At 35.3% G+C, this 20,643-nt stretch overlaps 1 protein-coding gene across 4 annotated transcripts in view; it reads right to left on the reverse strand.

Annotated features, from left to right (window-relative positions):
* Positions 1-266: 266 nt before the first annotated feature.
* LOC121323155 (serine/threonine-protein kinase tousled-like 1) overlaps positions 267-20,643 on the reverse strand; it is a 39,484-nt gene continuing 19,107 nt past the window's right edge. For 3 of the 4 annotated variants that reach the window (XM_041264016.1, XM_041264017.1, XM_041264019.1), the window contains 20 exons: positions 15,316-15,393; positions 15,020-15,058; positions 13,721-13,796; positions 13,012-13,055; positions 12,479-12,574; positions 11,490-11,579; positions 11,290-11,382; positions 11,030-11,140; positions 10,182-10,318; positions 8,392-8,580; positions 8,006-8,072; positions 6,269-6,366; positions 5,751-5,832; positions 4,943-5,034; positions 3,991-4,080; positions 3,560-3,729; positions 2,923-3,058; positions 2,525-2,636; positions 2,309-2,416; positions 267-2,018 (listed from right to left, as the gene is read on the reverse strand). In XM_041264016.1, coding sequence (XP_041119950.1) covers positions 1,851-2,018; positions 2,309-2,416; positions 2,525-2,636; positions 2,923-3,058; positions 3,560-3,729; positions 3,991-4,080; positions 4,943-5,034; positions 5,751-5,832; positions 6,269-6,366; positions 8,006-8,072; positions 8,392-8,580; positions 10,182-10,318; positions 11,030-11,140; positions 11,290-11,382; positions 11,490-11,579; positions 12,479-12,574; positions 13,012-13,055; positions 13,721-13,796; positions 15,020-15,058; positions 15,316-15,393 — 2,076 coding nt within the window. In that variant the 3' untranslated portion in view covers positions 267-1,850. The remainder of the gene's footprint in view (positions 2,019-2,308; positions 2,417-2,524; positions 2,637-2,922; positions 3,059-3,559; positions 3,730-3,990; positions 4,081-4,942; positions 5,035-5,750; positions 5,833-6,268; positions 6,367-8,005; positions 8,073-8,391; positions 8,581-10,181; positions 10,319-11,029; positions 11,141-11,289; positions 11,383-11,489; positions 11,580-12,478; positions 12,575-13,011; positions 13,056-13,720; positions 13,797-15,019; positions 15,059-15,315; positions 15,394-20,643) is intronic. The other variant, XM_041264018.1, reaches the window with a different exon arrangement.

Here is a 20,643-nt window from a genome sequence, read left to right on the forward strand (position 1 = left end):
ACAGGTGCACCACAAAATGGTACATTTTTTTATTGGACAGTGGTCATTATTAAACTTGATCAAGAGAATAATAGAATACTGCTGCGTATTCCTTATGGGATGTTTTATAAGAATGTTTAAGAAAGAAAAAACAAAAACCTGTATGACTAATTTGGAACACTGAATAAACAAATAATACAACCACTGTTTAAAATGGCCACAATTATAAAAAATATTTAAAAAAATAAAAAAATAAAAAAAAAGGTTAAAAAGACCTGAGACCAGTGTATTAAAAATCAGTTTTTAATGTTTATTACTCTTTTGGCTATGTTCTCTACAATTTCAGCAGCACCTTCCGAGACAGTTATTCTATTTGTATATACAGTGAAAAAGAAGATTGCAACATCAAAAACGTTAGCAAAATCTTACCTTTTAAACATTAAAAGTAAAACCCGTGGTAACAGGTTCTCCTTTGCAGAAATTACAAAACAAAGCATTCATTCAGTATGATGGATAGGACACTGACCAGAGAAATGTACAGAACAGATATACCACATACTTATTTACTGGATTTCGAGGAATAGTTTGTACTGGACAAGGCAGTTTTAAAATTTCACAGTAATGGTTACGAAGCAGATTAATGGAAAACAGTGTCTGTACTTAACTTGTTTAGTGTCAGGTTTTGAGGTTTTCCAAGCGTTTTGACACTTACCAGGTTAATATTAAATAATGCAAGACCTCCTACTTGGTAGCAGTGAACTGCTGCAACTGTCTGAGGACTGACCAGATAAAACAGACATCCAAACTGCCAAAAGCATAATGAGCTCTTGCTTTGAATGTTTGATTTTGTTTTCCCAACACAAGTTATAACATGCCTTAATTTTCTTGTAACTTTTTTTTTTGCTGTACAGCTCCCTCTCAAGTAGATCATACAACCTTCGCGAAGGTAAAAGCGACATCAATAGCAGCAAATAAATGCTTCTGAAGACATACAAATGAAAATATCCAGTAAGAAAAAAAAACAAAAGGTTGTTTGAAACACTTTACAGGATTTGACTGCTGAAGTTTAAGAATAACTGAATTTTATCTGTACAATATTATACAATTACGCTAACAGAGATTTTATTTAAAAGTCATCCTGTATAGGACACTATACATTGCCTTTTGTCTACATTTGGTTACATTCTGTGCATTCTGCAAAACAAAACCCTGCCTGGGCATAAATAATGCAATTTTTAGACTGCATGCTCACATTACAGTACAGTTCTACAGCATTCCCATGGATATTCATATTCTGAAAAGAAACTTACAAAAGAGCAAATGCTTTACAGAAGCCAAAGAAAAACAACTGTGGTGCTATTTCATAGTAAACATATTACTGAGCTAGAATTATGCAGTCAAACTAAGAACAGTTCATGAAATAAGTGACTTTGCTGTTTCATCATTCATGTCCAGGCAGGCACCATTTTCTCTGCATTAAAAACAGCAGGCTGCCATTTCTCCTTTTTGTTTCAAGTGTTTGTGCCTTTATTGACACACCTCTGAATCAACCAGCAACTGTACCTTTAACAGACACCGGTGTCACATTTAGGCTATTTTGTCGCAGTGTTCTAAATCACTGTTACCTTTAAAAAAAGTCTTCCAATACGAGTCACAGATACCTTCCCCCAAGTACAGCACAAGCTAGTCAGGAAGGTGCCTGCAACTGTCATCTTCGATACATCCATTCTTTTTTTAAATTTGCAAGGGCGGGCCCAAACAGGTCTGCTCAAACACGTCACTTGCCTCCACACACAATCTTTCCACACCAAGTCTTGCAGGAGGAAGCTGCTTGAAACATAACACCAGAATTCAGTCAACAGTAAGAATCATCAGTAGGAAATTATACTCGAAGTGGGAGGCACAGAAGGTGCTCCCATATGCAGATTTCCTGAAGAATTGGACCTCCTCATGTGAGGAAGAAGGTAGGAATCACTAGCCAGCTGATGCACATCAAACCGGTCCTCCTTTCGATACGCCAAACAACGCCTTATAAAGGCCTAAAATAGAAAATAAAAACAAATACATTGAACTATTACTCAGTCAGACCATCATACCTGCAAGAGACTATCTGCACTGCTGAAACATGCTTCCAGTTATTGAAGCATTAAAACCATCATCACACAGACCATGTACCTTTATTATGATCATGGATAAAAGGCACATAAACACACACACAAAAAATATTCTAACAGCATGGCATGGAGGTTAGTGTTTTTTTTTTTTTTAGTACTGTGCTATAAATGTGGACTGTTTGGTATATTCACATAAAAATTCCAAGTCTTATTACCTTTGCTTCATTACTAACAACTGGCTTGACAGGAAACTGAACTTCTGTGGCTTTCAATATTGTGTTTTCCTGCAAGATGTCTTGCTGGGACTGGTTGTGGCCAAATGGCTAAAAGAGAACAGATGAATGTTGGGTTAGGAAGGTAAAGAAATTGAACCATTTTGTTATTGTTGTTAATAAATAACAACCAATTCACATAGAAATTCAACACCCTACCTTTCTTCCGTACAGACACTGGAAAAAAATTACTCCTACTGACCAGACATCAACTTTGTTTGAAATCTTGGGTGGTTCTTTGCCAACTACAAAGCACTCAGGAGGCAAGTACCTGAGAATAGACAATTTCAAGTTTTCCATTCAATGCAATTGAAAAACCAAAAGCACCAGATTTTTTAAAAATATTTAATGTAAACCCCATAACACTCTACAATGGTCCCCACCCATTGAAAACTCCACTGATAAGGTGGTCTATTGGAGTAGTATGCAAGACAACAATATTATACCCAAATTAGGTCAGATTATAATGGTTACATGGAAGAATTGTTAGTGTTGTAGTCAAATATTAAAAAACAAAACAAACAAAAAAAAAAAAAAACACTAGAAGAATATTTTACCAATAGGTGCCTGCGCCTTGTGACGTCAAATCCATACCATCAACCCCATAGTTGTCATCGTCCATAATTTTGGACAGACCGAAGTCTGTGATTTTTATTTCACCACAGGCTGTCCCATCCACCAGAAGAATGTTGCCTGAACACAAATGTTAAAAAAGTTAGACAAGTATTACCAGAAGTACCATATATACAAACAATTTGATATATACACAAATCTCACCACCTTCTCTTAGTGCAGTTTGAAATAATGTATAAACAAAGTAACAGTGTTTAGTCCTACTAACATATACTCCTGGCTAAGGCTGTAAATACAAAAGCAGAGCAATCAGCATCATGAAAAGGTATCACCATGATCTGCATGTATGTATGCATGTATGTATGAAAGCAGCTTTCCCCCCATACCTCCCCAGATACCGATACTCTCAACAAGTTGCATTCAAAACTAAAAATGGGAGTTTGAACAACAAATATGAACAATAAAGCATTCCTGCTGGTATAAATCTAAGGGGAATGTCATATCAGTCTGAATGGTTTGGAAACAAGTATTTGAAAAAAAAGTCATGCGACATATTTGTCCAGATTAGGTTTTCTTTAAGTTTAAGACTGGCAAATCCAAATTTGTACTGTTTGTACCAACCTGGTTTGAGATCATAGTGGATAATAGGTGGCTTGATTTCATTGAGATATCGTAGTGCATTCACAATCTGCATTACTATTGACCTGGCTTCTTTTTCAGACATTAATTTATGCTGTTTCAAGTAGAAGTCCAAGTCATTGCCTTCACAGTATTCTAGCACTGTACAAAACCTGAAAAAAAATAATTTAAAAAAAATGGTTTACAATGATCAGAAAGTGTACAAGCAGCCAATGTGTTAACTGCGTTAAAAAAAACAAAAAACAAAAACAAAACAGAAATGGAATACAGTGCTAATAAATACCAGCAATAAACACTGAACTACATGACAACAAATGCCCGGTCAGGTCATGCTAGACTTTTTAGCAGAAAGAAAAAAGTTGCCCAATCTCACCCAATAAACAATGAAATTGGAAATCTGCTTCTATACTTACGTGTCTGTGTCCAGCGAGAAATAGTCATATAACTTCACTATTCGAGGATGATCCAGTTCCTTGTGTATCCTATATTCTCGGCACGCATGTCTATAATAAATGTAAAACTACTGTTAATGTAAACAAAAGCATTCCAGTGGGTCATGAACAGTGGTATAGACACCATTACTGTCATAATTCAGCCATCACTTACATATACATACCAATATTTCACAGTACAATTTTCTTACAGCTTTTTCTTATTTGTTAATTGAATACCATGGTCGTTGACTAAGTGCTTTCATTACAGTGTGCAAAAGATGATATTACAGAGGTAAGACAATGAAAGCACACAAATGTTTGACTTAAACCAACAAGCATCTTAATTCAGTAAACTTCCTCCCTGGGACCGCTGAACAGCTCTCTTCCTTAGCCCTCTCTTAATACCTTTTTGTTTTGGTGACCAAAAAACAGTAATTTCACTATTGTTCTCTGACAAAATCAAATGCAGCAAGTACACACACACACACCTTGGTATTCCTCCAATTTTGATTCATAAAGTGCATTCATTCTAAATTATCTTAAAGCTATGGCCAAAAGTTTAGCATCACATAGAATTTTGGGATTGAGAATTTAATAAAACAAAACAAAAAAAAAAACATAATTTTGATATTTTATTTATCACGTAATCAAATAATTTTTTTGTTAAGTATATGGAAAACTACAAAGAGGTATGCAATTTCAAATGCTGACTTAACATTATTCAACAGGTTTCATTTGTCTTTATGAAGCAAAAAATAGTTCATTCTATACGGTGATGCAAAGCTGTTGGCCATCGATGTACTGTCAGAATGATGGACTTAACAGACCTGGGCTGTTTTTTACATAGTGCATTAGATTATGCTGCGACGCAAAAATATGAACACTGTCTCAAACAGCACCACAAATAGGAGGGCATGAACAGATTACATACTTGTGATAGTTCTCTTTCTTCTCTTCTCTCCAGTTTTTATTGAGTTGGTGGATCTTCACTGCAGCATATCGTTGCTCAAACAAATCAAAGGCCTGAATTATAAAAGCAGAACTATCACTAACTGCAATAACTAAGTGGTTGAACTTTTTTTTTTTTTTTTTAACATAATTAACATTCAAGTAACTTATCTAATTTGCATTACTGGACTAAATATTAATAGTGTATATCAAAACAACATGGCAAAAGGGGTCCCTTAATTTCAATGGCCTATGCTGCATGCTAGGGCATGCATTACTTCACAAGCACTGCCCAGGTAAGGATACTGGGTGCATCACCCCCAAAAAATGTTCCATTGAATAAATAACACAATTGGCAAGACTTAAAACTTCAGGGTATCAGCATAAACACATCTCCACAAAAATCTTGGGATTGCCATTAGTTTGACATTTAGGGCTATGTCACAATTATTTTTGAAATTAAGTATTCTAGATTATTAAATGTTAACTTCAATTATTAAATTAAATGACTGAATATTGGATACTGAAAGTCTATACCACTATTTTATATTAAATTATTTGTACACACATTTATATAATAAAACACTCGATAGGGGAAAAGTATTTTAAAACATAAGTAAAAACCTGCTAGGGGCGGTTAATTACTTTGTCAGAATAAAATGTATGAATAATTTTAAATTATAATCTTAATACATTTTTCTTCTTCCTAATCTAAAACTTTGTGTGGTTTATTGTTTACTAGCATCACCATATTTTATTAAAACGTAGGTTAACAATTCTGTTCCACAAACCTTATATACTTCACTGAAACCCCCTCTTCCCAGGAGATGAAGTAATAGATACCGATCATTCAAAGTAGGGTGATCTTTAAACCTTAAGATCAGAAAATTGAGTTTAACAGAGGTTATTACAAGTCAAAAGTTTTTTTTACTGCCTTAATTCCTAAGCTTCCTAATTTATGGTTTAGTATTATTGAACTAATATGACCTTCTTGTCATTTTTAAAATGGTCTGTTACTATAGAAATAGTTTATCTAGCATGCAGATGTCAAATTATGCCAGCAGTTCAAAACATGTTTTTTGCAAAAGCACATGAAATTGCTGCCCTCCTGAAACATAATTAACCTTATTGTCAACAACAACAAATGCTCGGCTTTAAATCTGAGTCATAGGTAGAAGTGTTGCAGCTTAAAATGGTTTCAACCAAGTACACTCTAAGACCACAATACATAAAACAATCACCACTGCTTTAACATGCAAGTCATCAGTGTAAAGCACGTGCTGGAGAAGAGCTTTATTTAGACACTTACTGAGAGTTATCCTCATTGTTTATTCTTTTAAGCTCTCGTATGTGAAGATTTCGTACTCTCTCAAGACGTTCTAGTTCTGCCTGGATTTCCGCTTCTTCCTATAAATAATTTCCAGAAATAATTTTAACAACTCTTCACCCCTCTCCCTCCCAATATTACAAAATACACAAGGTGTCAATTCTTCAAAATTCTACTTTTATATTTGGCTGTCAGTTCTAATAAGAAATTTTAATTACTGATTTAACAGTCTGTCTGTTAGGGTCATTCTTTTGGTAATGTCACACAGACACAGACACACATACACACGTCATTAATAGACTGATGACCCTTTAAAAAAAGAGACAGGTACGTTTTGGCCAACAGGGAATTTGTAAGTAAATAGGTATTACTAGCACACTAAAATGCAAGTGGCATATAACTAGGCTTGCGACTTTGATTAAAAAATTGGTAAAGCTCGTTAAAACGTTGAATTCCCCAACAATACGAGTTCAACTACGATACATTTATATAGGATAAACATCAGTAAAACCAACTTGCTATTTTTTTATTTTCTTAAAAAAATAATAATTTTTTCTTAAAAAAATAATAATTCAGAAATCATCTCTAGTATGTGTAGTTTTTCTACTTGCTGTCTGCCCAGTCTCTGTTCCGCTCTGAATGGGGTCGCTGACAGTCAAGTCAGTGGTCCCTTAATCATTTCATTCTGTGCCGACAGATCTCATTGACTGAAGCAGAACGACAATGCTCTCATTTGTTTAAATGACTGTCAATTATCAAGACCTGCACTGACTGTGCACTTTCATTTGCCAGCTACAGCGCCTGTCATTCAAAGCGCCTACTTTGAAATTAGCAGGTTAAGGTGTAGGTAAGCATTTGGTATAGGTATACGGTGAGAGTTACTAGTTTGACTTGAAAATGGACCACAAGAGGAAAACACTTAATACCCCGACCGACAGCTGAAGTCTCTGCGTCAGGGCAAAATGGGCCCGTCTGCCTTGCCTTCCAGTGACTCTGAGTCCGGCTGTGCTGAAGCTGGGGGGGGAGGCGCTCAGACTCCAAATAATAAATGCACATATATCTGTACATATTTTTACTTGTACATTTATGCTATAAAAGTATGCTGCATTTTCTACGGTTAATTTGATACCATTTTTAAATTTGTGTAGGATCTCTATCTATACAAGGTATAGCTCTGCTGTGACCAAATGTTATTTCAATTAGAATGTTGGTAACCACAGTTTTGTTGCATGTTGAATATGATAAAGGGGTTGCTAATGACTGAATTGATTTTATTGTACTTTCATATCTGCTCTTATCTGTATTATGATATTCTGTAATGTGACATTTTATAATGTGATAACTTGTTACAAGTGCAAGTCGCCCTGGATAAGGTCATCTGCTAAGAAATAAATATTAATGAGACGTTTCTCAATGGCAATAGATTTAAAAGCAAAAAAAGCATAAAGGTCGATTTCACCCATTCTCTGCTTGAATTGAAATAGACAGAAAAAAATGGTAAAATTCTATCAAAAATAAACATCAATATGAATTGTCGATTTGACAAAAAAAAAAAAAAAATCCAATAGTAGCAAGCTTACATACAACTCACTTTTTTCACATAGTTTACACATCTATATATTAACCTAGTACAGTACCTAATGTGTTATTATTGCTACTGAAAAGTAAGCTTGACAGTTAAGAAGTTAAGACATATTTAACATTTTAAATAAATCTGACCTTTTTGAGATGCCCTAATCTGAGTTTGAAGATTTCTTCCTGTTCATGGTACTCCGCCACAGTTAGCCTGGAAAAGGAATAAAGTAAAAGGTTAAGACTCGTAAAATAGAGTTGTGTAAAGAGTACAAATCCAGTATTGAAGCATGAGGTCTCATCTAGAAACTAAAAAAAAAAAAAAAGTCAACCCCCAATAAAGCAATTAGATGACAGGTCAGGGGGAAGGGTTAACATTTTGCCCGACGGGTTTCCGTAAAATTGAAAACATGAATAGATATACAGAGCATCTCCATTGGAGCCTTTTCCATTTCAGCTTCTAATATGTCACAAACCTGTTAGCGCTGCGTGTGCAGATTCAGTTAGACTGTACGAAATTAATTGACACTTACAGCTGCGGTAGACTGGGCTTCAAAAACGGATCATTTTCTGCACCATTCACAGCCTTGGTTTTCCGTTGCTTTGGCTCAGAATTTGCAGTTGGTATCTGAGAGTTATTTGTTGTTGGAGGTTTTCGCTTAGCTAACAGCTTTCTCTGCCTTTCAATTTCTTCTCTCTGTTGATTTATCCATTCTTGCTGCCTGCCGCACAGCAAAAAAATAAATAAATAAAAACAGATGTGACGGATGCTACTGTGAAGATATTTTATATGAAATTCATGCCAATTTCATAGCAGAACCTTTTTCAAGCAGTTTTTTTTTTTTAAGATGTATAAATATATACAGTCTAACTTCAGCACAACAAACCCCCCTGGGACCTGGAGAAATGTTCATTATATCAGGTTGTTCACTATAATAGGGTTTGGCAACATCCAAATTGAATTGAACATCTTTATACAGTATACAGTAATTATTTCAAGACAACTTCACATTGATCAACATTTAAACTGTATATTTAAAAAGAAAAGATGAAAAATAAAAAAGTACACATACATGCCCTTTCTCTTGAAAAACATCCATTGTAGGTTGCTTCATATTTTTTTTGTGCTTTTCTCAATGCATGCGGTTTCAATCTTGTTACCTCCTCACGCCTGTTGCCATAGTTGCAGTTTCGCAACGGTTGCATGTCACGCATGATTCGCACTACAATCGGTATTCTACAGTGCCTTGCAAAAGTATTCACACCCTTCCTATGGTGTTACATTTTGTGAAATTACAAAATGATGCACACATTTTTTTACACTTAATATTTTATTCAAAACTTGAATGCTCAAACTGAAGACTAAGGGTAAGATAAGTTACAGTAAATGTCAGCAAAATCTGAAATGTTGATTGCATAAGTATTCAGAGCCATCAACTCAATATTTGGTGGAAGCACCTTTGGCAGCAGTTACAGCCGCAAGTCTTTTTGGGTAAGTCTCTGCCAACTTGGTATACCGGCTTGGTGCAATTTGTGCCCATTCTTCTTGGCAGATTTGCTCAAGCTCTCTGAAGTTCCTTGGGGATCGGCATTGAACTCTGTAGCGCTTTCAAAGTTGTTGTTGACCTCACAGTGGCATCCCTCACCAGTTTCCTCCTTGTCCGGTTGCTCAGTTTGGAGGGACGGCCTGATCTAGGCAGTGTCTGGTGGGTACAATGCACCTTCCACTTCTTGATGATTGAGTAGACTCTGCTCACAGGGATATTCAGAGACTTCAGTATTTTTTTTGTACCCTTCTCCTGAATACTTATGCAAATCATGACTTTTCCATTTTTATTTCATATTAATTATCTATTTATTTCTTTTTGCTTTTGCTTTGAATGTGTGCAGTAGGTTGTGTATATAACATATTAATTCCTACTTCAAAGTGTCATGACAGCAAGCTTTAAAGCAACAAAATGTGAAAACTGTGAGAGGGTCTGAATACTTTTGCAAGGCACTGTATGAATCAGCCTCATCTTCAAATTAGTCTACCAACGTCTTTGTTTTCACTGAGAGAATAACACAGTCACACTAGAGAAAGTTCCGTGTCAGTCACTACCGAGATCGTTTTATCTGGGTAGATTTTAAACAGTTCTTGCTGCTGGATCGTTAAAAAAGGGGGGGGTTGTTATAAGATGGGTTCGTTATAGTGAAGTTAGACTGTGTGTATATATAATTTGGATGCTAAAATATAATTTAGAATCCAAAGTAAGACAATGTAATAAGCTAAGCTTGAATATAATTGACAATAAGAATTTTTAAAAAACAGCAAAGAACTTACTTTACAAGATTTTGAAATGCAAAGCCATCTGTCCACTGTTCTGTGAAAGAAGCCCCATGCCGTACTGTAGTGAAGTGGCCCAGGCGCAATCTGTCTTGCATGCTTTTCTCCCTGCATGCTTGTTTGTCCTGTGTACTCTATTTAAAAATAAATAAATAAATAAAACCACCACATGTATACATTTGCAATTTAAAGAATTCCTGCCGACAGAACTGGCATGGGTGACTGGCATACAAAAATGTCAAGCCAACATGGCAAACAAACCATGCATTTCACTAATAATCCCTGTTGAAAATGTACTTTTAAAAACATCCTTCAATATACAGTAACACTGAACTTATGTAATAAAAAAAATATATATATATATATATATATATCCCTGTTATATATATATATTATATAATATATATTATATATATATATTATATATATATATATATATATATATATATATATATACTTATATATAGATATATATATATATATGTGTAGGTCTGACTTCAGGGTTAAGTTGATAAAGCCAAACGGTTTGCGTTCAAACAGAATTTTTGAAACTATTATTATTATTATTAAACCCCATCTCACCCAAAAATGGTATGAAAACAGACCCATTCATAAATGTGTCAAAATAAAAGGTATTTTAAATGTGTGTATTAAACAGAATGATATTGTAGTGTAAAGCTCCTGGTACATTATTAAAAGAGTAACCAATTTCATCTTATTATGTGAGCATGTGTGGTAATATAGCCCAATTAATTTAGTGTACAATTCCTGGAAAAAAACAAAATCTTGATCAAAGCCCCTAACTACATAATGCTGTATACACTGTACTTAAGTTATAACATTACCTTTTCAATTAGCAGCTTCTTACTCATAGTGATGCACTTATTTAATCGTTCCTTATACTTTTCAAGTAACTTCTGTTGTTCGTCTATTTGTTTCCTGAGATCACAGTTTGCCTGAAAAAAAAGTAAAAAAAGACGCAATTAAAAACTGTGTAAAACCTAAATTTAAAAAAAAAAAAAAAAAGTCATTTTTCCACCAGCAGCTTCAGAACTGATCAACAGTAGTTCTACAATAATTGTTACTAGATAAAGCTTCATCTTACCCTAAGCAAATCATCTATTCGTCCTTCCTTCTTCTCAAGGTCTAGGTTTTTATTACTTTCAAGAGTAGCTAATTTCTGTATCGTAAGGTCAGTCTGCATTGACGGAGACAAAGAAATCTCATTTAATGATCATGTTCATGAAACACAGCATCACAAATTAAAATGAAAAACAAACAAACAAAATAAAGTACAATAATTACCTGAACACATTTAAACGATAACTGCTTTGGATGTACAACCACATGGTCCCCAAATGACAAACTAGTAGGAGAAGGGCTATTTTGTCTAACCTAAAACAAAAGAAAATCTGGTTTGATTAAAATGTAAAAAAAAAATAAAAAAATCTAATATACAAACATTCACTGTATGTGAACATATTCCTAATCAGCAACACAAATCCACTGTGTCATGTTATTCAAATTCATCATGAATATTTTTAACCCTTTCCAGTCCTTGTTGGACCAGGTCCAACATTACAATGTTCCCTTTCCAGTCCAATCAAAAAGACAAAGCACGGGTCTGTAATCGTTTTTTCTCCGGAAAAAGCAGAGAAAACCTTTCAATGACCAAGTGAGACCGATAGGATCCGAATGAAACCCGGGGGGGAGAGGCTGGGGCGCTATCTCATAGCCCCATACATTATGGCAGTAACATGGACATAACAAAGGATGCAGCTGCTTCTGCATCCAGCACTCAAAGAATATCTCGGACATTTGCAGAGCTTTTTCAGATATTATAGTAATAAAATAATGGGACTTGGATCACATTATTGAGGAGTTTGGCGATAAAACGAGTAATCAGGAGAGGATTTATCAGTATGCACGTCTATAAAGAGGTACGTGAAATACAGCGAACAAGGGGTGGGGCCTGGCTGTACTTTAAATAGTGAGTGTTTTTAGTGATTCAACGCCTTTTTAACCTGTTTTACTCTGAAAAAATATATATTTTAAACGGCATGTCTAAAATAAACAGTGCGTGTGAAACTAAACTGGACCTGAAGCGCGCTGAATAAATGGACTGCAAAGGGTTAAAATGAAGTCACATTCAAGGTCAGATATTTCAAAGTCCCCAAAGTCATTTAAATATACTATGCAACCTTTTATGTAGGCCTATATAAGCTATTGTTTCTACATTACAGCAGAAATGTATAGCTTGAGCATTATATAGAACATCAATCTGCAGAACTAACCATAGAAGAGGGTGTGGAATGTGAATGGGAATTTTGAGGAGATCTGATTAATGGAGGTATGCCTCGTACTGGACTAGAGCCATTCCCTCCTTGGAACTAAAAAGGCAAACGTCAGGGGGGGGGAGGAAAAAAAAAAATTGGTTATTGTAATATACTTTTTTTCTTCTCCTGTTTTTTACTGTTGTCTGTTAACCAGATTTTCAGCTAATAGGGTCACAACCTAAAACATCCTAAAGCCTAAAACATGTATTTTTGCAATATGTGTTTTGCAGACAATTATCCAAGTAACATACACTTCATTGTTGTAAATACAAAATAAAGCTGCAAGTATCATTAGAGCACATCTACCATTTGTACATAAAAATGGAAGTGTTAGATAGACATGCGTAAAGACAAACCGACAGGCATCTCCTTATACCCAGCTAGGATGTTCTGTTCTTTAAATATATGTACAAATGAATATATGACACATGCACATACGTACAAACGAGCACCTTCACTATAATGTAGGTAAATATAATAAAAATACTTACATCAAAGTAATCACTAATTTTGGGTCCACGTGCAGAAGCTTTTCCTATCAGAAAAAAAAAAGTTTTAGATAGCACAACAAATAGTACTTGCTTTACTAATTTTGTAATAAGCCTAATCAGTTCTTCAAATTTGTCCTTTTTCTACCACAAGTTCCACTGATTTAGCCATAGTTCTGCCTCATATACCAGCAAGTTTCCAACTAGTTAAAATCTTACTGTCACTCACAATGTCAGTTTACTTTATTCACACTTTTGTATAACTGGGCTAGCTCCCATCTGCAATGCAAATTGAATCCCCAATACTGTATGTCAAGTCAACATTAGTCACGACAGAAAAGCAAAAAAGACCCTACAGCCTTTCTTAAAGGGCCGATAACAGATGCAGTTGACAAGTGCTTCCATAGTTAAGGGCTGTCTGGTGCAGAATTCACTAACCCTAGGTGATAATGGAATCATGTAATGAAGGTCAATTCTAGAGCCACAACACTTCTCCAGTACATACAGTATTAACCATGTACTCCAAAATGATTTGAAGATGATGACTACCCGTGCCGTGATCATAATCATCAGAGTTAAGCAGGGGAGGTTTACAAAGAGGTTAATCTCCAAGAAAACTCCTGCCAAAACTCTTTTTTGGTTGAAGGTCAAACAAAAGGAAGAAAGAAAAAAATGCATTCTGTTGAAGGTTAATAAACGTGAATGGGGTCACCTTGGTTACTTTCCGTCTGGTTTTCTGCTTTCCTCTTTCTTCCCCTTGAGGACTCAGACGGCTTCTTTTCAGGTGTCTACAAGAAACAAAACATCACCAAAAAATTTAAAAATAAAAGAAATCCAACCTAAAAATGCCTTGAACTATACGCAGTGTATATGATTAAAAATAAAAGGTTTATAATATAAGAACTTTCCAAACCATGGCAGCTGTTTTACTTGTTACATAAATATATCAATAAAACAAAACAATGACTACATTTACTGGTCTGAATTTATATAATTCAGCTTTCAACTGATTTTTCAACCATTCAGTAAGAACACGGACACACATACTAGAATTTGAGTTTTCAAAGCACTTAAAAGTCAAACCTTATAATAACAATTTAAAAAACCATACACCAATACCAATCTCCTATTTAAGTTTCCAAAACGTTTGTATGCATATGATTTTCTCTATCCATAGAGAACTGTACTATGAGAATCAGTCATATTGCCAGTGGGCCTGTTCATGCTCAGTTCCAACTATAGTGCTGTTCAAGAGCACATAGGACACTTTCCTCAAACATGCAGATAAACTCATTTCCTGCTCTCCAGTAAACAAGAATGAAATGCATGCATACAATGTATACCTTTTTTGTGAACAGCAAGATAATGCTCTAGAATTCACTTTATTGGAACTGTGGTATTACAATATACCATAAAGCACAGTCGAGTTAATCAGATTAAATACTGTCAAAGTATCTCCCCTGTAAATGATAAAACCACCACACTGAAGTAGGTTACCATGAATTACACCTCCCACATGGAGTAGGATCTTGGAAAAAATGCATACGTGCAATACTCTTAATTCAAACAAGCAGGTTCCAAGATCTTAGAAAAGTAATATAATAATGTATTGTAAACTTGTTGTGCTTAAATGCTCACAATGAATAAACCAATCTGCGTTTACAGGCTTTTATGAAGTACCACATAACACCTAGTTCCCTAAGATGGTGGCGCTTGGGTACAATCAAAGCAACAGGTATTTAATCACCCACATTACTGAACTGTTTTAAAAATAAAAACAAAGAAAATCATACACCAGCAGATTTTTCTAGATAGATAAACATCCATCTAAATAGATAACACCATAAGACTATGTTTGTAATGATATCAAAACTTTGTACTTGAAACAATTCACCATAACACAAATAAATGACAGGAATATTTAAATAGTTTTCGTTACTAGGTCCTACTCTGAATCTACTGCTTGTCAACGATAAATCTTATGTGGAGGGGAATTCAAAGCGATACATACTGAATATGCTGGGGAGCTCCCTCTCTTCACAACTGAGCCCTTTAATAGAGGAAAGGAAAACGCAGTGTGTGAAACCATGCTCATGGAACACTACAAGCAAAACATGTAAAACCAGAAGAAAACGTGATTTTTACATTTAAAAGTTTTACATAACTTTGCTTTTTTTTTATTATTTTTATTTTTAAAAGAAAGTAGTCATGGCAAATTGTAACCAGGCTAACTCTTTAAAAATGATGCCCATAAAAAAAAAAAAAAAAAAAAAAAATGTGCAGAGAGGAAGCTCGTGTATAACCTACACTGTCATTGCTGGCATTTTTACGTCGTCTCTGATGTTGGACTTGAGCAAGTGAAAAAGAATCTGGGCTGGAGATTGACTGGGAAGAGAAAAAGAATCATAGGACATAGTTAAGTCAAGCAGTAGTTAGTTAGGTCAGTAGTTTGAAAAAAAAAAAAATATATATATATATATATATATATATATATATATATATATATATATCTCACACATGCAGATCCCAGAGCAGCTAAATACCTCAGTTTTCCTTTTGTAGTTGACTGTAGAAACCACCAAGGAAAATCTCATTCTTGGAAATACAATGTAATTCATACTGTAATGCAGGGTTAGAAACTAACGCTGGCCTGTGGCGAATTAAAACTGATAAGGACTAGTAGATATCTGTGTCTCGGTAGTAAAATGATATTTTAAGTGCCGCAAGACTTTACTCTCTCGTACGCGATTCTCGGCTGCTATCTTTAGAGATTATACAAAACTCAGTACACTGCAATAAGTACACAGTTTTGAAAAAAAAGATGATATTAAGTCTATCTAGGTGTTGTTTTGCAAGAGGTGACTCACTTTAACATAAAACTCAGCCCCATTCATTTTGGGGCGCCAGTGCACTGAAGGTTACGCACATATTACTCAGGCACCGTAAAAGCCACCTACCTATTTCATGGCTTATTTAAAAGTACAGACGACTCGGGACATATTCAGTGTGTGAAGTTAAGCCTCTCATCATGTGACAGAGTTCACAGGTTTGGTTTCATTTTGAGTGTATTGCTGTCATTGTAGCAGCTAGACTGAAAGGGATGGTACAGTTGGAAAACTTAGAAGCTCAGCTTCCCCCCCATGTTCATTTCATACTGAGGTTCAATGGTGCTTTTTTTTTTTTTTTTTTTTTTTGAGCCATCCATGGTAACAAAATATATGTTGCAACTTACATAATGAGAGGGGATTTTGTGGCTTTTCACTTGGTATGTTACATGCATGCAGTACAAACTATCCAGTAGTTAAACATACACAAATAAAAACACTGAAAAATCAGGCAGAAATAGGGCTGAGTGTAAATAGTTTAAAAATAAATAAATAAAAAATGGAGCACTGGTTAAAAAGAGAAGCACCTTTTTCTTATGCTGCATGCAAACACTTAATGTCAGGCAATGGCAAAAGCAATGGAGAGTGCTCTCCTACAGTGATGAACAGCTGTTAAGTCTCCTGAAAGCAGCTTAAAGCAACACCAGTGTGAGTGATGATGCAGTAAAATATATATAGTTTTTTATATGCAAAAGTGCCCTTTCTTTTGCCGCCCCTCCATTGGCTGCAGCATAGGGGGGAAATCCCCCCCAGCACACAAAAATGAAATTCAAGCCCTGAGTAACCTGGCGTTCACAATTTGGAAGTCAAAGCCTTCAGAAAATAAGATGTACTGCAAGGTTTGTGTCCAGTATGACAAAAGCCACAATGGCACATTTGTGACTGGGTTGTCTACCTTAAAGATAGTCGATTTTAAAGTGCATGAAAAAATCAAGTAATCATAACTGCGTGAAACTGAAGAAGGCAAAGACAAGTTAAACAAGGCACATCAAAAGCGTAACAATTACTACACACCATAAACATCTCTGCAATTTTAAAGCTAAAAGTGCTTTTTAGAATAGCTCAAGCCCTTGCAAAGCATGCAAGAGCATATTCTAGTTTTGAATGGATGTGTGACCTGGATGAGGCAAAAGAATTAAATGTGGTGAAAGCTTACAGAAATTCTAAAACAGGCACGCTATTGCAAGGACTCAGCGTCCAGTCCAGTTAACCAGAATGGAACTGCTAAATATGTGTCGGTTATCTGGGACGGTTTTACAGATAGTTCCATTACTGAGGCAGTGATATGCTGTGTGAAGTATGCTGTCAACAGTTCTGTCCACACAGACTTTATTGGGGTTAGAAATGTGGGGAAGGCAGATGCAGAAACCCAATCAATGTACCTGGGAATGAGCACTAATACATATTGTATCTTACCATTAAAATAAATAATAATAATAATAATAATAATATCTAAAATTTATAAATGTACATTTTTTAGGAAAATAAAAATATTTATAATGTTTCAGGGACCGCAACAGCTGTTGTTGATTCCGACTCAGGGACTCCACATGAGGACTAGTAATGTTACATAATGACTAGCAAGTTTCAAAAAGGTACTAGTCCTTAGTACCAGTACCACAATTTTGTTAGTTTCTAACCCTGTGTAATTTTTGGGGAAAAAAACAAAAAAACAACTGATCTGATTGTTTCAGTATCAAACATCAGTGTTGTTCCAGACCAATTTATAAAACAAAGCTTTACATAATCAAATTTTTCAAAAACAAAAAAAGTCAGCAGTAGTACAGTTCTTATTCAAACCAATCACATGAATCAGCAATATCACAACACTTCATGCAATCACCTTTTCAAAATGACAACACCTGCATACCAGTAATGCATGTTTGGCATGTACCATAAAAAATAAGGCGATAACCATTAATTTATTTGAAAAAAAAAACAAAAAAAACAAAAAAAAAACTGAACTGAACAAATCTATTTGTATTCCGATTGCCTGTTAAATGCATTTAAGTATAGACAAACAAAAAAAAATCCCAATTACAATAATGACAGGTGTTGCTTTGATTGACAATATTAACACAGTGCATCATTAGAGATGCTGTGACGTATGGTTAGCATCTGTGCATGTGGTATCTGCGCAGATTCAGCAGCTCCTGCCCAGAGGAGGACAAAGCTTGTTTATTTGATCCCAACAGACCCCTCAGCCAGTGATTTATTACATCAGCATGTGTGAAACTGCACAGGAGAAAAGGCAGACCTAAACCACGAGACCCTCCTTAATACATGCTTTATATTGCTGGGTTTTTATGTTTTTAAACTAAGCTCAGATAGAGGCTGCTGTACACTTAAATGACCACTGAATAGGCATGTACAAAAACCTCAGGAGGTCATTATACTTGCTCCCATTAACATACCCTAGTCAACAGAATATGCTTTAGACATCAAGACACAAGATTAATTACTCCTAATTGCCGATTAATTCATTTAAATACAGTACTTAAATGCAATCCACAAGCAGAAGTTTAGGGCAGTAATCCGTCACATATCCGACTGTGGTGGGACCAGATTAAGGGCGGATATGTAAAGCCGGTTGAATGAATCCTGTTTTAAATACCATTATACACAGCTGTAGCAATTACTGTATTAGGGAGCAAAATAACTGACATCACCTGCGGCAATTGTCCAAGCTGCTTGCCGCAATGCCTCTCAAAAAAAAACAAAAAAAAAACACACAGCACAACATACAGCAGAAGTTGCCTGTAAGCCCGTCTGTGTCCATCAGCACCAGCTATTATTAGTGCACCAGTATTATTGTTGCCATTGCTTTTACTGTGCACCTCACACGAGAAAGATGTATTCTATCACTGGTTAATGACTGGCAAACAGAGGGAGGGACACTGTTAGACTGAGCTCAATATGACAGTGCTTCCAGGAATTTTCATTCACATGTGTTCACTGTGTGATTTTTCCGTCAGTGAACCCTAATGCCAACTCAAACGTGTTTAAAAAGAAAGAGAAGCTGTCTAAAGCGGCAACGAAGTGTTCTAAGACTTACCTAATGTTCAGGTAAGCAATGGAAGCACAATAATTAATCCCTGACAATAATAATAAGAACTTACCGTTGTAAAGTATAGTACTGCAGAAAGGACGAGATTAGACGGAATTAAATTTAACTGTGACCAGCTTTCCTTCCAAGGCTAAACTGCACGCATTTTTCGCAGTAACTGGCAACAACCTTTGCACTCAGTTTACTAACTTTTGCAAGTTATTATCATAAATATCAACCTCAATCAAGACTCCAGCATCGAGGTAAATCTATTATTTTGAGACCATTCCTATAAAGCATTAACATAAGCAGACTCGTGTCTGTCTTGCAGCGGATTCTATTTCCCTCTGTAAAAATGCATGTCACATTAACACAGAGCTCGCTCAAGCACCAGTAAATTTACTGTACAGGGTGGGTGAAGCTGGCGCCTGGCAATTCTGCTTCTCTATAGTGTTCTGCTCGGTGCTGCTCATGAACTTGCGTTTTAAGTCATACCATGTCCATTTTTTTTAAGCCATACCATGTCCGTTTTTTTTTTTTTTTGCGCGTTTATTAACCATGTGACCAGTCCATGTCTTTGCTGAAACACAACATGGCAGCTGCACCAACAAAGCAAAAAAAAAAAAAAAGCAATGTTACAGTAAGACAGAGCTAACAGAAATCTGATTATCTATATGAGGATAGTGCGACAGTATTCTTAGTTTTGCTATAAATCACGTGATCATGTACAAGTCAATACTAAAATATCACAATGCCAGTCGTAAACACATAGAAAATAAGAAAGCAAATTAGACTGCAACAATGGCAAACCACTGCATTCCATGCTGAAAAACCAAGACCTAAGGTACTGCGATCAAGGTGGTGCTTTCCCGAAGTATGCTGAATTATTTGCGTATTTCATTATTGTTTAGTTTATTTCTTTCCACACTACCTGCCTATAATGAATCCTTAATTAGCAATTTTAAACCATGTCCGTTTCTTAATTGAAATATATTTTCTGACGACAAAGAAATGAGCTCAAAACTATTTTTCTAGCTATACAATCCTTAAAGGAAATTGATCACTTTGCTGTGTAAAGGATGTAGTCACTGCACTACACACTGTTGGTTTCATAAAGACATTCTGTCTGGAGACACACCTCTTTATATCTTGCAAATAACACTGCAAAATTAGGAAAAAACAATTGAGAGGATTAAATATGCACTTACGTTAAAAGGGGCACTATTTTAATTACAATCGAGTAACGCATAGCAGCGAACCTGTTTTACAGCAATGAGTCACTCAATACGCCTTTATCAGTGTTTATTATTCTGGTTATTATAATGCCAGTAAAACACTAAACTTAATTTGTGGAGTACTGTACATAGGATTACTCTCACATGACATTGCTGGACTGTTACTAAACTTTCATATTTATCATTGCTATTGTAAATGCCAGCAATAAGCTAAACAGGTATTTTCAAAACACCTTTATTTGTAGACTGAACTATCGTGTTAGTGGAAGACTTTAAATATGATTCTCACAACTGTGCTGGATATTTGGTTTTCTGAACTGTTGTAATATAATTCTTAGATTTTCTTCCTTATTTTAATACCATCAATGTGTCAAGTGATGTCTATAAACTGACAGGTTTGAAGTGTCTTCAGGTGCTTTACTTAATATTACAGCAACAAGAGTCTGATTGAAAGAAAAAAAAAAGTGGT

Source organism: Polyodon spathula, chromosome 11, assembly GCF_017654505.1.
Source record: "Polyodon spathula isolate WHYD16114869_AA chromosome 11, ASM1765450v1, whole genome shotgun sequence".
In the NCBI taxonomy this organism is placed as follows: Eukaryota; Metazoa; Chordata; class Actinopteri; order Acipenseriformes; family Polyodontidae; genus Polyodon; species Polyodon spathula.